This window comes from Nyctereutes procyonoides, unplaced genomic scaffold, assembly GCF_905146905.1.
Source record: "Nyctereutes procyonoides isolate TBG_1078 unplaced genomic scaffold, NYPRO_anot_genome, whole genome shotgun sequence".
Lineage (NCBI taxonomy): Eukaryota > Metazoa > Chordata > Mammalia > Carnivora > Canidae > Nyctereutes > Nyctereutes procyonoides.
The window spans coordinates 18,260,844-18,277,394 of record NW_026575120.1 but is presented as its reverse complement, the minus strand read 5'-3'; the positions used below and the strand labels follow the sequence as shown (position 1 = coordinate 18,277,394).

The window sequence follows — 16,551 nt, the reverse complement described above, 5'->3', positions numbered from 1 at the left end:
CCTGGGGTGTGATCCTGGAAACCCCCGATCGAGTCCCACGTCGGGCTCCCTGCGTGGAGCCTGCTTCTCCCTCTGCCTGTGTCTCTGCCTCTCTCTCTGTGTCTATGAATAAATAAATAAAATCTTAAAAAAAAAAAAGAAAGGAAAGAAACCATTCCTAAAGAATTAAAGGAAGGTGTAGTGGCAGTGAATCATCAAATAGAGACTATTTTTAAAGAGATGGAAAGGATAAAAAACAAAACAAAACACCCAAATGCAGATGTGGAACCAAAAGCACAAACAACAGAAGTAAAAATAGATAAATTGAAGTACATCAACATTAAAAGCTCTGCACAACAAAGGACACAATCAATAGAATGAAAAGACAACCTTTGGAAAGGGAGAATATATTTATAAATCATTTATCTAGTAAGGGGTTAGTATCCAGAATATATAAAGAACTCCTACCACTCAACAGCCAAGAGCAACTCAATTTAAAAATGGATAGAGAACTTGAATAGACATTTCTCCAAGGAAGACATACAAATGGCCAACAAGCCCATGGAAGGCTATTCTATCACTAATCATTATGGAAATGCAAATCAAAACCACTGTGAGATATCACCTGACACCCATTAGAATGGCTACTGTTAAAAAACAAAACGAAACAGAAAATAACAAGTGTTGGTGAGGATGCAGAGAAATTGGAACCTTTGTCCATTGTTGGTAGGAATATAAAATGGTATGCATGCTGTGCAGGACAGTACAGTAGTTTCTCAAAAAATTAAAAACAAAATTACCACATGACCCAGCAATTCCACTTCTGCATATACACCCAAAAAAGAACTGAAAGCAGCAGAGACATGGACAGAGATTTGGACACCCATTAAATTTAAATTTATCTATTTTTAGAGAGGGAGAGAAAGGGGGAAGGGGCAGAGGGAAAGGAAGAGAGAGAATCTTAAGCAGACTCCTCTCCCAGCATGGAGCCTGATGAGGGTCTTGGTCTCAAACCCTGAGATCATGATCTGAGTCTAAATGAAGAGTTGGATGCTTAACTGACTGAGCAGCCAAGGTGCCCCTGTACACCCATTTTAATAGCCTTATTCACAGTAGCCAAAAAGCAGAAGCAACCCAAGTGTCTATCAATGGATGAGTAAACAAAATGTGTTATATCTGTACAATGGAATATTATTCAGCCTGGAAAAGGCAGGAAATTCTGACACATGCTACAATGTGGATGAACTTTGAAGACATTTATGCCAAGTATAATAAGGCAGTCACAAAAACACCCTCATCTCACTCATATGGATGTACTTAAAGCAGTCAAACTCATAGGGACGGAGGGTAGAATGGTTGCCAGGGATTGGGGTGAAAAGGAATGGGAAATTACTTTTTAATGAGTACAGAGTTTCAGTTCTGTAAGGTGAAGTGTATTGCAGATGGATAGTGGTGATGTTTGCATAACAACACAAATGTACATAATGCCACTGTACACTTAAAAGTAGTTAAATGGTAATTTTATGTTTATTTTACCATAGTTAAAAAATTGAACATGGAAATTCTGGAATTGAAAACTGTAACAAAATAAAAAACTCATTAGAGGGATCAACAGTAGATTTGGATTATCAGAAGAAAGAATCCATAAACTTGAATAGAGAGCAGAGCCATGGAGATAATGCAGTCTGAAGAACAGAAAGAATGACAAAGACATGTAGTCAAAATTTTGAAAGACAAAAAAAAAAAAAAGATGTGGAAAGAGGCAAGAGAACTGACTCAATTCTAGAGGAACTACAGTAAAATTAACACCTGACTTCTCATGAGGAACAGTGGGGGCCAGACTGCAGTGAGAGGCAATGTTCAAGTGCGGAGAGCATCTTCTGCCTTACAAAACAGTCTTTTTAAATGAAGGCAAAATAAAAACATTGTCAAGTAAATGAAAACAATCCATTGCTAGCAGATTTGCTTTACAAGAAATACTAAAAGAGGTTCACTAGGCTGAAAGCAAACAACACTAGACAGTAATTGAAATACACACACATACTCACACATGAGCTCCAGTAGAGGTAGTTCAGTAGGTAATGACAAGACTGTATAATTACATATTTCTTCTTTCTTCTCATAACTGATTTTAAACATTACTAAAGAGCAGCTTCTATCTAGTTACTTTCTAGTGATTATAATAAAGCTCATTATGTTCACATCAAGGCATCCCCCCTACTTCCTAGTTTTCTGAAGGAAAAACAGCCAAAGGGAGCCAGCCAGTGGCTTGCCCAAGAAAGTTCATCTCAATCATTCATAAGGAATTAAGTACCAGGAGGAGCACTCTCAGAATCGGGAAATAATATTCAAAGAAATCTTAAAAACATGCCTCTCTAATATTTTTAAACTGCTATTTTCATCATTCTTTGAAGGTGATATCAAGTAAATGTTTATGGTTTCTTAATTTAGTAAACAGATTTCAATTTCAGTTGTCTCAGCAATAGGAAAAAGTGCTAAATTTTCACCTGACTTCCTGACCAGATGAACAGTTTTTTGGACTTATTGCCACGTTTAGACTGTTCATATTACTAATTTGGGTGGAATTGAATCATGTTTGCAGACTTCTGATGAAGCACTTCAGAGACTTGAACCAACTTTCCTCCACTGCATAGAGGAAAGGTCTCACTGAATCAATTTAGTAATTTGCTCCTTCTTGCTTTTTTCTACTGCCTAAGAACTATTATTACTTAAGAACCTTTGGAATGAGAATAAGAACTATGGAGCTGTAGGTTGAGCATGGAAAATAGTTAAGATAATGATCTCCACCTATCGACTCTTCTATTTATATTAAAGTCCTATTAATAGAAAGGATATGTAGTAATATCAGGAATCTGTGTTTTTATAAGTGTCGTTCATATTTCTATTGAGCTTCTACTGGAATCAGAACAAAATCAGCAAATAAATATGTAAGAACCAAGGTATCTATTTACATACATAGTTCCATTTTAAACTGTGGCTGAAGAGAAAGCATTTCCCTAATATAGCTCTTGGAGCTTAGCCAAACAGTCCAGCGCTTCAAGGATGCAGAATCAGAACAAGTGCTCCTGGGTTTACCATGTGATGGAAGTGATGTTAAGTGATTTGCTCGTGAAAACGAATCTATTTTTGGTTATGACTGAGGAAAAAAATTATGTAGAATATTGGAGGGGATATCTGTAGTGTACACAGAAAGGGAAAAATGTTTAGAAGCTATTTCTGTCGTAGAGAGGGAATAAATGTATGAAGCCCATCTCTTCTTGTCCCATGCCTTCAAGCAGTGTTGTACCTACAACACTCTAGCAAGGTGGTCATAATCATGAAAAAAAATCTCTATGCAGGCTAATTCCACATTTTTAAAAAAGATTTTATTTATTTATTTATTTATTTATTTATTTATTTATTTATTTAAGACAGAGAGAGAGAGAGAGAGAGAGAGAGAGAGAGAGAGAGGCAGAGACACAGGCAGAAGGAGAAGCAGGCTCCATGCAGGGAGCCTGATGTGGGATCCCAGGTCTCCAGGATCACATCCTGGGCTGAAGGCAGTGCTAAACCGCTGAGCCACCCAGGGATTCCCCCTAATTCCACATTTCTAATGGGAGTGCATTGCAGTGTGCAGTAAGCCATTCAGCTATAAATTTTTTCTTCCTTTCCGAGTGCAGTCTTAGTACAATGAAAGGCTATTTGCTATATCTCTAAATTTGATGAAAAGTGGCCAACATGTATTTCCTTATAGTAATTTTTTCACGATATCATCAAAATATAAAATTGAAATAGAAGTGACAGGGGTACTTGTCTGGCTTAGTTGAAAGAGCAGTGACTCTTGATCTTAGGCTTGTAGGACAGCCCCACATTGGGTATAGAGATTACTTCAAAATAAAACCTTCAGGAGCACCTGGGTGGCTCAAGTGGTTAAGTGCCTGACTCTTGATTTCAGCTCAGGTCATGATCTCAGGATTGTGAGATCAAGGCCCACATTGAGTTCTGCGCTTAGTGCAGAGCCTGCTTGTCCCTCCCCTCTGCCCTTCCCCCCCCCCCCAATAAAATCTTTTTTAAAATACATAAAATCTTTTTAAAATAAATAAAATAAAAAACAAGATAGAAACAACAAATTAAAGTTTCTGAAAATAATTGCTCATACAGTCATTTAGATTCCATTTGAACATCTCCAAGGAAATGGTATTTCCATATCCTGATGCAGTCTTTCAGTTTTTTTGTTTTGTTTTGTTTTGTTTTAAGATTGTATTTATTTATTCATGAGAGACACAAAGAGAGGGAGGCAGAGACATAGGCAGAGGGAGAAGGAGGCTCCCTGCGGGGAGCCCGATGTAGGACTTGATCCCAGGACCCCTGGATCACACCTTGAGCCGAAGGTAGATGTTCAACTGCTGAGCCACCCAGGCGTCCCAGTCTTTCAGTTTTTAAAACCTGTTTTTTTTTTTTTTTTTAAAAAAAAAAAACAAAACTATTTTTCACTTAGGTTCTGTAGGGCCTTCTCCATCTTCTCTTCTTCAGGCCAAATTGTCATGATTCCTTTAACTTTATCTCCTTTTCATTATTGTTGCTGTTTCTTTCTTTATCCTTTTAAAAACATATTTACTTAATAGATTCATACAATGCCTTCCCAAAAGCAAAAGGCTACTGGAAGACCTCTAAATAACACACATGCTTTATGAGCCAAAAAAGAAACTTAAATGTCAGAATGACAAAAATGCAGAAGAGAGAGTGAATACAACAGGAATGAGGCCTGGAAAAGAAATAGGGTCCAGAGGGGCTGAGCCCAGGGTCTGCAGTGGAAACTTTACATAGAGGACTAAAATGAGTTTGTGCAATGTTCCAAAATTCACGAAGATCGTTGACTGCATTGTTCTAGAAAGGATCAGGAATTTCCACCTCCTCTCCCCACAGCACAATCCTGTGGTTCACAGTTGTAGACTACACTGCTCTGTCTTAGTCCTGTGGTCTCTGGTTGATACAGAATAATTGAGCTGGACAGGACTGGAAGATATCTGATTCTGAACATTTCCAAGGACCGCAGCTCTGTGGCCTTCTTTGAAACCCACTCTCTTTTTCATCCTTTCCCTGTTCCCTGTTTCGTGTTTCCCTGTTGTCCCTGCCTCCCCATCCCCAACATAGGCCAGGACCCCAGAGAATCTCAGCTCCCCAAATAGGAGCTGGTATCATTAAGATGGCCTGGTGAATGCCAACCGGGAACACCACTCACATTGCTTCATTTGAGCATCTTCCGTACAGTAAGTTGATAACACTTGTAGGGAATAATCATCTCACCTCTACTTTCAGTTATGGCTGTCACATCTTCAAAATGATCAAAATTGGACCGGATGACTTCTCGGGTCTTTTCAAACCCTGATGTTGTCTGATTCTCTAATTCTGTGAACCAAAATAGGAATAAGAGACCAATCATAGGTTGTTTCTTGTAAGCATTAACCTCAAATACTGTTTCAGTAAAAAGGCTTGCAGGGTACTTGGCACCATCAGGACATTTTCTTTCTCTCTGGGTACGTCTGGTTCTGATGGCCAGTCCTTAAGAAAAGCTTACAAAAGACAAAGAATTCAAAGCAGGAGCAGATGTGACTGAGGATGCACTTTAGAAACCTGTACATGGGAATATGATAGAAGGCTCCGAACCATGCAGCAACTTGTTCACCCAGTGCTCAGATGCCAGACAAAGGGATGTTCTTGAAAGTGAAAAATAAAGATAAGATAAAAAGTATAGAAGATATATTTATATCTTAAATTGTGGATCATAAGTAAGTTTGAAGGAAGAATTGTCTGAGAGGCCTGGGCTGAAAACACACTCATGATAAATTCATTTTATCAGCAAAAGCAAAGATATTTTGGTGGTACATTCCTAACTTCTGAAAAAAGTGTACTTTCCTTGGTAGTGTTTAGAAAGGTTTTTCTGATGCTAAAAGTAGTAATTGCTTATGGTGGGAAGTTTTGGCTAATAGAAAAAAAATGTCAAGAGCACCTAGAGACAGCCACTCTTAACTTTGGGTGTATTTCTTTAAAGTCTCATTGCTGGTGCATTCTCAAACATAGTTGAGAACATATGGCACACACCATTTGCATGCTGATTTTTCCCTTTGCAGGTTATGTTCCAGTGCCATGAATAACTCAAATAACATCATTTTTAATTTTTTTTATTTATTTTTTTATTTTATTTTTTTATTTTATTTTATTTTATTTTATTTTATTTTATATTTGAGAGAGCATGAGCATGTGTGTGCATGAACAGAGGGAGAAGCAGGCGGAGCAGGGAGCAGGGAGCAGGGAGCCAACACGGGGCTCCATCCCAGGCCCCTGGGTTCATGACCTGAGCTGAAGGCAGATGCTTAGCTGACTGAGCCACCCAGGTGCCCTTTAAGTTATATCATTTTAGCGACTATATAATAATTCTCTTTAGATGTCACAAAATTTCCTTGGCCTTTCCTCCTGTCAGGGACAGTTAAACGGTTTCCCTTTTTTCATGATCATAATAAATGACATCTTTGTACATCTGTATTTGTTCACATTTCAAATTATTTCCTTAATTTCTTGAACTTGTGAGGTTAATGTCATAAAGACACCCATATCTTCCCTGAATACTTCTTGTTCAAGACAGAGTACTGGGACTGCCATGCATCTGACCCAGCCTGGCACATTAACAAGCACCATTTCCCATAGGAAAAATAAATGCTCCTACTTAGAACTGTTTAAATCATTTCCAGCTGTACTTAGGAGAGAAAACATTTCAGAACTGATTTTAAAGTCAGTATTGGAGTAGTAGAACAAGGTGACACTTTTATTTATAGTTTGCTTATACTCTAACTTATTTTAATTGACCTCCTTGAAGCTTTTGGTATGTGAAGTGTCCACAAGTCCAAAGTTAAACTGTCTTTAATCTGTGGGCCTCCATAGGAATGATATTCAGCTGAAGCGTTTATATTTGCCCTAAACCTGAAATCTAATGAATGGGTTTCCACCCTTTAGATCCTGGAAAAGCGAGGTTGAAGACTTGTCTCCACAGGAACACCCTGCTTTTCTTTTTCTGTGGAAATAGTATGGGCCTGGTTGGAAGAGAGGTCACTAGCCTGTCCCCATAGGCCTTCCGCTTTCATCTCTGGCCTGGAGAAAGTTGTGTCTGAGTCCCTTTCTATGAACTTAGAATTGGCAGTTCTAAGCCACCCACCTCCTCTCATTGATCTGTGTTTGTTCTTTGCTTCTTGATGCCATTGTTTTAGACAAGGTGTGGCACTTTGTCCCTGAGGCCTCCCTCAAGTGGTCAGACTGGCTGCTTTTGCCATGTCTGAGTGGAATGTGCCTTCTGTCATTGAATAAGGGAGCTACTCTTCCTTTCTTTCTTTTCTTTTTAACTAACTTTTATAACTTATCCTAGGGGGCTTGAGAGTGGGGGAAGGCAATGCTGGCAATATAGGATGGGAAAAACAGCAAAAGTGAATGTTACCTTTTATAACCAGTATTGTACTGGTTTTTTACCTCAGCTTTACTGAGGTATAATTGACCAACAAAATTGTCAGATATCTGAAGTGCACACCGTGATGATTTTATATACATATATATTACAAAAGGTTTTCTCACATCTAGTTAATGAATACACCCATCACTTCACATATTTATATATTCCAGTGTTATTTATAGTCAGTTTTATTGAGGTATAATTTATATAGAATAAAATTAACCAATTGCAAGTGTACAGTTTCATGAATTCTGACACACATGTCCAGTAGTATAGCCACCACCATACTCAGAATAAAGAATAAAAAGTTCCCTGTGTAGACATATATGTTTTCATTTCTCTTGGGTGAATATGCCTCAGAATGGGACTGCTGATTTATGTGATGAGCATGTTTTATAGGAAACCAACCTCTTGTCCACAATGGCTTTACCATTTTGCATAATATTTTATTCTTAGCACTTTTTAGAGATATCTTCATTTGCCTCTTCACCGCCCTCCGCCCCTCAAAACTGTTCTTGTGCTTCACACTGTACACTGATCTTTAATCAAAGACAAGGCCAGAGTCTGTTCATTGAGGAAGAAGAGCAGGATAAGAGGGAGGGGGGCTATGGGAGGAGAAAGATCCTTCTAGAAGGATTCTGGAGCCTCAAGTGTTGTTCCTGTGTCAGTAGTGGTACTGATTGCTTCAGGTTGCTTGAGGCTAACTGCAAGTATAGAACACGCATACTTTAGGCTTGATGTCAAGTACATGTGGTACTACTATCCCCATTTTACAAGTGAAACGGGACTCAGAAGGTGTACCTGCCTTACCCAAGGTCACACTGCTAGTTAATAACAGAGCCTGGATCGGGCCCTGGGTTCTACCTGCTAACAATGATAACAGTCATCATGCAGTGCTCCCTGGCCCTGAGCTAGGGCCTTTACGCCAACACCACATGGTGTATCCTGATTCCCACTTCCTGGATGCGTCATTTAAATGACTTGCCCAGTTCTGTAGCCAGTGGCCAACTGAACTGGAATGGACCCGGAACCCCTGATCGCAGGTCCTGTGCTCTTTTCCTTTCTTCATGCAGAAGGAACCAACGTTCCTTTTTTAACAAGAGAAAAGGAGAAGGTGAAGAACATGCAGCGCCGGGAACAGGCCACAGGGTGTTAGTAAATGTCCTTACCATTTATTTCCAGTTTACATCAGGTTTAAATCTGCAGCTTGTTCACTTTGAATGTCTTTAATAAAGATTATCAGGCTTTACACTCATGCTCTTTGTCCCCATTGAGTAAACCTGCTACTTCTTGCTTCTGTTATCTATGTTCCCGTGTTCTGAGCTGGGTCTAGCATTTATTTGGCTTGATTGTCTTGCCTTCCCTTTGCATGTTTTCCCCCTTCTCCCTCCCTCTTTCTCTCTCTCCCCTTTCCCTCTTCTCTACCCCTTCCTTTCTTGCTTCTGCTTCAGTCACAGTGTCATCTGCCTTTCTTCAGTTTCCTGTGCTCCCATAGACTGCTTTGCATATTTGTAAATATGCCATTTAAAAGTAGTTAAAGCAAGTTTTGGAGCCGTTCTTATCACTTTTCCATTTTTTATCACTAGTGTGAAAATAGGAAACTCAGTCGCTTTTTTTTTTTAATCACGAATATGATATTTTTAAAGTAATTTTAAGATTTGGGATCCCTGGGTGGTGCAGCGGTTTGGCGCCTGCCTTTGACCCAGGGCATGATCCTGGAGACCCGGGATCGAGTCCCACTTCGGGCTCCCGGTGCATGGAGCCTGCTTCTCCCTCTGCCTATGTCTCTGCCTCTCTCTCTCTCTCTCTCTCTTTCCCTCTCTCCCTCTCTCTCTGTGTGACTATCATAAATAAATAAAAAATTTTTTTAAAGTAATTTTAAGATTTAAGAGTGTAAAGTAGATGTTTTCATGAGCTATTCAAAAATGATGGTGTTGATAGAAACTCCATATGAAAAAGAAAAAAAGAAACTCCATATGACAAGACCTACATCCTGAGTGTTGAAAAGAAAAACTGCTTCTGCTGTTCTATTCTGTAAGTAAGATTTCAAAAAGGAATCTTCCATTTTATTTAAATATTATCAGGAAAAGCTAGTCGTTTTTATGGCTGAGTAGTCAAGTTTACCCACAAGTAGCAGAGAGTCATTAGATTTTGTCAACCATTGAAAAGATTATCTGTCTTCAAATTTCTACCTAAGTGTCAAAATTCAAGATTCAACCCCAGCTTCCAAGAATGCTTTATGTTTTTAGAGGGTGGGTGTGAGGCACTTTGGGTCTTAGTGGAAGTGTTGGAAAATGACTTGAGAGTATCAGAGTCCTCTGCATGGGGGACCTGGCTCCTTCCCTTTACCTGTTGGAGGGAGAACTTGGCCTGGCTGCAGCCTGTGAAATCTCTGGGGAAAGCTCAGCATAGACCAGAAGCAAACACAAGGAAGGGAGACTGGCTGTGGGCCAGGCTTTTAAAACCACACGGTTCCAGGGAGGGAGTCATAAGTAAGCCACAGTCCACTACAGACCTGACTGTCTGGTATGGGCCATGCCAGCTGAGGAGCTGATGAGAGAGGAGGGCAGATGGAGGGCTAGAACAGGCATCCCCTCAGTGCATTTGCTTGGGAAGGCCTGGGGTCATCGTGGATGTTACCTTTAGCTACATTTCAGAACAGGGAGCCTACCACCCAAGCTTTTTTTCCCATTGATGTCTATTAAGTGCTATAGCACAGCCACATTCCTATTTTTAAACAGTGTAAAGTTCATCTAGAAATATTCTGAGAATGTTTGTTTCCACTTTTTCTTTCTGTATTTTCCACATACAGATTTCTAGTGTAGATAAGTGAGTATGAGGTAGAGCTGAAGCAGATGCTCACAGGAAATTCTAGAGAGAGAATCTGTAAACACTTGGGAGTCCTGCCAGTTTGTTCACTGGACCTGGTGAAGGAAGCAGGGCTGGTTCAGAGGTTAAGGGACAGAAGTGATGGTGGGCGGGACTCAGAGTTGAGAAGCTTGCTCAGAAGACATGGAGGGCACCAAGAAAAGAGAGTAAGGATCTTGTTAACATCACAGGTTTGGGAGGTAGAACTTTCGAAACCCCTCAGTACCTCCTCCAATGATTCAAAACATTCTAAGATACTCTGTTCCTCAAACGAAGGGGTCGGTGGCATTTGAAAATTGGACAATGTTTTGGAACGTTCAGTCCTGTAAATCACAGCCATATGGGGGCTTTCATACTAGGGGAAGGAGGAGAGCGTTAGGAAGCTTGTTCTGACCCTCCTTCACATTCTGACCCTTTTCAGAAAAGCCTTCACAGGAGAGAGAAAAGAACCAAGGCATTAGCTGGAAGTTCTAAATGCCGTTGCTGAGGAGAAGAGGGGGCATTGCCATGCGATGTCTCCCCACATCAGGCCTCTCCATCTCCCAGCTACGTGATTTCTATGAACACAAATGAGCTGATGATTCTTCAGTATTAGGTCCAGGCTCTCCCATCCCAATATTAAGTATATATTCACCTCTGCTTTTCTTATTTTCTTCAGGTTTTAGTTTTTACATTTCTGTCTTCAATTTATTTTGGCTTGAGGGAGGGATGTAACGTTTTTCTTCCTTCCAGATAGATAGTTCTCTCTCTCATAAATTTTTTTTTAATTAAAATAAAAGCTTCCCCAAGCCACATCAGGCTGAGGACATACCTGCTTTGATGCTCCTGTACTTTACCTCTGTGCTCAGCCTGTTCCAGAGTGAACCTAAGGGCAAACCTTGCCCTAACGTATAAAAACAAAATGAGAGGGGCACACGGGTGGCTCAGTCGGTTAAGCGTCTGCCTTCGGCTGAGGTCATGATCCCAGGTCCCAGGATCAAGCCTTGCATTGGGCTCCCTGCTCAGTGGGTCTGCTTCTCCCTCTCTGCCTGCCATGTGCTCTCTCTCTCTCTATTTCTTCCTGCCAAATAAATAAATAAATAATAAAACTAGAAACAGTGCAAAAGAGAAAACATAAAAATCCTACTCGGCTGTTTTTCAGCCCAGTTCTGCGAGTCAGTGACCATCTGTGTCTTTCAGTCCCCGCACCCAGGACTTGAGCCACTGACGCCTCTGTAAGTGTCCTTTCTTCTCCATGGGTGCCAGGCCAGGCCTCGCTGGGGCCTCCATGGGTCATGCCCAAGCCCTGCGGCAGCCTGGCCTCTGTCACAGCGCACTCTGCTCATGTTCCGCCCATTCTGCACCTGGTGGCTGGGGGACCTGTCCAGGGTGGAGGTTTGATCAGGTGGGTACCCACCTGTTCGTGGCTGGGGGACCTGTCCAGGGTGGAGGTCTGATCGTGTGAGCATCCACCTGTCTGTGGCTGGGGGACTTGTCCAGGGTGGAGGTCTGATCGTGTGGGCACCCACCTGTCTGTGACTGGGGGACTTGTCCAGGGTGAAGATATGATCATGTGGGCACCTTCCTGTCCATGGCTGGGGAACCTGTCCAGGGTGGAGGTCTGACCGTGTGGGCACCCACCTGTCCATGGTGGGGGGACCTGTCCAGGGTGGAGGTCTGATGATGTGGGCACCTACCTGTCTACCTGCCCAGGGTGGAGGTCTGATCTTGTGGGCACCTGCCTGTCCACGGGGTGGCCACGACCTGCAGCAGGGACCACCTCAGCTCACGGACCTGTCTGTCCACCCCATGCCGCCCCTTCCCACATGGACACTGCCCCGATGTCACCCCCATCCCACAGGTGGCCCTGCCCGGCCCCACCTGGCCCTGTCCTGGCCCTGACACCTCCTGCCACAGCTGAGTCTCATCCATTTGTGAGTTTCTGTGATCAGCATCTGTTGTCCTTATGGGACAGCAGGCCCCACATCCATTTCCACTTGTGGTCCTGTTCCCAGTGACTGGCACAAGGGAGCTTCTCGGTAAATACTCGTTGAATGTCCTTGTTTGTCCTGTTGGCAGGCTCACCTGACAAACAAGATTTCATCAAGAAGTCTATTTTAGGATTAGATAATATAAATCCTAAATATTCCTAGTTTGTATTTTCACTTCTAGTTTTAATGTGTCCATGATGTTAATAAAATACTCTTTTTAGTCGAATATTCTCCTTTGGTTCTAGGATGGTCTTTTCATTTGTCTCAGTATCTAAATCTCCATAATTATTTAGGCTTCAAATCTTAACACATAAAATCTATCAGCATATGTTTACTGTTTCATTATATGCCTATAGCATTGCATGTATAGATGGCTCTCAGTATGTGCTTATGGATTTATTATATACTATTTTAATTTGAAAAGCAGGTAACCCAGTTTACAGTTTTTGGTAGAAAGGAAAAAATTATCTATAATACTACCACTCAAACTTAGCCATTGTTCTGATCTTAGTGTATTACTTGCCCCTCTTTTTATATGTAATTTAACATCACCATAATCACAAGGTACATAAAATTTGGTGTCCTGTTTTTCCCCCTGAATATTCTTAATGTCAATTGATCATTATATAGTCTCTGACATGGCTTATGAGCCTAATTTATCCAGTTTAAATCACTAACCATCTATGAAGAAACTCACTGTGGTAGGCACCATTCTCTATGCCTAATACCATTCAAAGAAAATATAGATTTGGTACCTTGACTATATAATAATAGAATAATAGAACCACAGTTCCAAAGCTTCTAGTGACATTTTTACTTCATGGATATATTAATTTTATGACATCACTTCTTTAGCTTGGCAGACTTTTCTACATGTTTAATAGCTTTTCCTCTCGTGTATTCATCAAATTGATTAGGGCTTCCCACATGCCAGGCACTATTCTGTATCCTACAGATACAGCAGTGAATCCAACAAAGTCCCTGTGCCCTCCTGAAAGGAGACAGACAGGAATGAATGAATGAATGAATGAATGAATGAATGAATGCAGTGACAAGTAGAACAGACATAAAGTAGCGTGAGAAGGATGGATAATGGCATAGGAGAAGGGGCTGCTCTTTCACGAGGTCAGGGAAGGCCTCTCTGATGGTGACATTTGAGCAGAGACCTAAATAGCATAAGGAGTAGCTACACAGCTGTCGGGGAGATTTTCTCTGGCATAAGGATCAGCAGGTGCAAAGGCGCAGAGGTGAGAGCTCTTGGTGTTTTCAAGGAATAGCAGGAGCCTGTGAAGGAAGGAGGAATAAGAACTGAGGACAGTGGGCTGGGACGTAGCCCTCAGGGGACCTTGGAGGGTCTTCCCAGCCTGGTGAGCCTCTGGCCTTCCCTCTGAGTGAGGTATGGGTAGTCATGGAAGAGTGACATGATCCGAATTATGTTTCAATAGAATGTGGCAGCTTTCCGTGTTCCTCCTATGTGGGCCTTCAGTTTCCACCTTTGTCACCCTCTGGATAAGTCACTTTATACTAGAATCAATAAGCTTTCTTTCAGACACCTGCATGGTGTGCTCCTAAAGTGTACATTCTTTATCTGTAAATGTGCAGGTGGATCATTAGCCATACTCTATGGTGTCACAGAATCATATTTGGTCATCACCGGTCCAAGAAATTAAGGAACTTCCACATATTTGAAAAAAGTCTGTAACTGAATTTCTCATTTCTTTACTTTTGCCCATTTGAAGCATTTTTTTTCTATCTGAAAATAATGGCCAAGTGTATTTTTCAGATTGCATAAAGTCATATTCTATTAAGGCTTGTTGTCAGCCTGTAATTATAAAGCCTACTTCAACTTCTGATATTCTAGAGACCAGCTTTTTTTGGTGGGGGTGGGGGTGGGTGGGCAGTTAACCTAATTATAATCTTCCTAGAGTTGCTTTATGGTTAGATCTGTCACATGCCAAAGTTAGATCCCATTAGTAGGCTTAGAACATTTATTTCTGAAAGAACAAACTGTTACAGGTTGCTTAGGATAATTGATTTCTTTTGTTTTCTTTTCTGTTATAGGAGGAGACATCACAGCTTTCCCAGATTGGGAGGAAAAATATGGAATGTGTTTTCCCGCTGACTGAACACAACCAAATGAACTGTACTGACAGTATGAAAACCAGCAGTTAGCAGTTTGTTCAGGCTCTAACATTGTCCAGCACTTTCCAGAGCAAACTCACTGTTTACAAGAACTCTCGGCCTTACGACGTTTATCACCTCAAGCTTTGTTTATTTAAACTATTTCTGCAAAAGAAAAGTACCCAGAGCCCACTTTCCAAAATGGCCATGGACGAGTATTTGTGGATGGTCGTTTTGGGTTTTATCATAGCTTTTATCTTGGCGTTTTCTGTTGGTGCAAATGATGTTGCCAATTCATTCGGTACTGCTGTGGGCTCTGGCGTAGTGACCTTGAGGCAGGCCTGCATTTTGGCTTCAATATTTGAAACTACCGGTTCAGTGTTATTGGGAGCCAAAGTAGGAGAAACTATTCGAAAAGGTATCATTGATGTGAACCTATACAACGAGACAGTAGAAACACTCATGGCTGGGGAAGTTAGTGCAATGGTTGGTAAGTAGCATTATTCTTTCCATCAATGGGAAATGCGTCCACTGGCCTACTTCCCTACAATACTTCTTTCATGTCCATAAGTGTGACTTTTGCTTTAACTTCAAACTGGCTTGATGTTTCATATTTACTACATTTTATTTTTGCTTTCTGCATTTTAATTTGATTTTTTTTCTAGCATCCAAATATCAAGCAAACACTTTCTCAGATTTTTGGCAAACTTTGGTGTTAAAATTGATTTGGCTAAGAGTACTTTTTATAAAGTACAGACAAAGATACTTATATAATAACTGCCATTTTAAAGTGGTTTGAGAGTTATTAAATAACAGGTCTCAGTGAACGTATTTGTAAGGTTGACTTATAAGATATCCTCGGTAGTTGATTTCTATTTTTCTGTAGATTTTTCATCAGTTAGGATGCAATGTTTTGAAAATGTAGGTGCCAAAAACCAGTATTTATTGAAAAGTTTTGTATTCTCAGTTTAAGTTTTCAGCAGTTACCAAATGAATTTCAAGTGCTTGAGGTTCAGGAAATCTAGTCTTCTATGTTATTTGTAATCCTTTTGTTGGCTTTTGTTTTGATTTTCTGATTCTACCTCTGGGAGCCCCACTTGGGTTGTTTGTTTTGTTCTCTGGCCAGAAGACCATTTGTGTATCACTAACGTGTTTAGAGTATGACCTTATATTGGTAGTTTCAAGTTGTCTAGATGAGAGAGAAATGTTGAGAGCAGTGAAATTTGTTAATAAGCAGACTGTCCAGACAGTGTGATTTCTCCATTGGCCAAGGTGACCATCAACATGAAGGCACTTCCCTTACTGCCCTTGCTGCTGCTGGAAACAAGATCCGGGCAGGGACGCTTAAGTGCTGCTGACTGGACTCTTTCTCTGCTTGCCTCTAGGTAGACCTGATGTTCCAGCAGACAGCTGATCTCTATGGATAATGTGGTTAGGGAGAAGAGGGTTAGAGAGGAATCCTACCACCTTCTGCTCTCAATAGGACTTATCCTTTGTAGGAAGAGTCCTGCGTTGGGAGGTAAGACGCTGGTGTATCAGGAACACAGCCACATTCCAAGGCCCCTAGTTATTTACTATTACTGGTATTGCTGAAGCACCCAGAATGTGGACATTGTTTGCCAAGTGTAAGATGGCGACCGCAAGTTAGAGAAGTTGTTGAGGTGTTTGATGCATATCCAGTACCGATGTTCTAAGGTATTAAATACTGAGCACAGTATGCTGGTGATACATGCTCAGGAGTTCCTGTTTCTCAACATTTTCTGTTTTAAAGACATAAGGTTCACAATTGCTTTAATTTCAACAGCTCTTACAGTGATTGAATTTGACTTTGCTTCATGGGATACCTGTTTCTCATCATAGTCCAGTAAAAGTGAAATTTCCCTTAGAAAAATGACAATTATTTGTAAAAATCACCTTTGGTTGTCGTGATAGGTGTCTAAGATTTAATCATAATGAGCTGAAATTAAGATTTCTCCAGTCAGAATGATATGGGCAAAAAATATTGAAGTAGGGGAGAGATAAAGAAAAGCACTTAGAAAATGAAATCTTCATAGCAACTTCTCTTTCATTGGATAAAACTTCTGAGGAATGGTTGTGGGTTTTTTTTTAAATATG

General features: G+C 40.7%; 1 protein-coding gene across 5 annotated transcripts in view; it reads left to right on the top strand.

The window, feature by feature from the left end:
* The window catches only part of SLC20A2 (solute carrier family 20 member 2), a 101,052-nt gene that overhangs the window by 44,413 nt on the left and 40,088 nt on the right, over positions 1 to 16,551 (top strand). For 4 of the 5 annotated variants that reach the window (XM_055334738.1, XM_055334736.1, XM_055334735.1 and 1 more), the window contains one exon: positions 14,377 to 14,926. In XM_055334738.1, coding sequence (XP_055190713.1) covers positions 14,638 to 14,926 — 289 coding nt within the window. In that variant the 5' untranslated portion in view covers positions 14,377 to 14,637. Of the gene's footprint in view, positions 1 to 14,376; positions 14,927 to 15,821; positions 15,956 to 16,551 lie in introns of those variants that run through there. The other variant, XM_055334739.1, reaches the window with a different exon arrangement.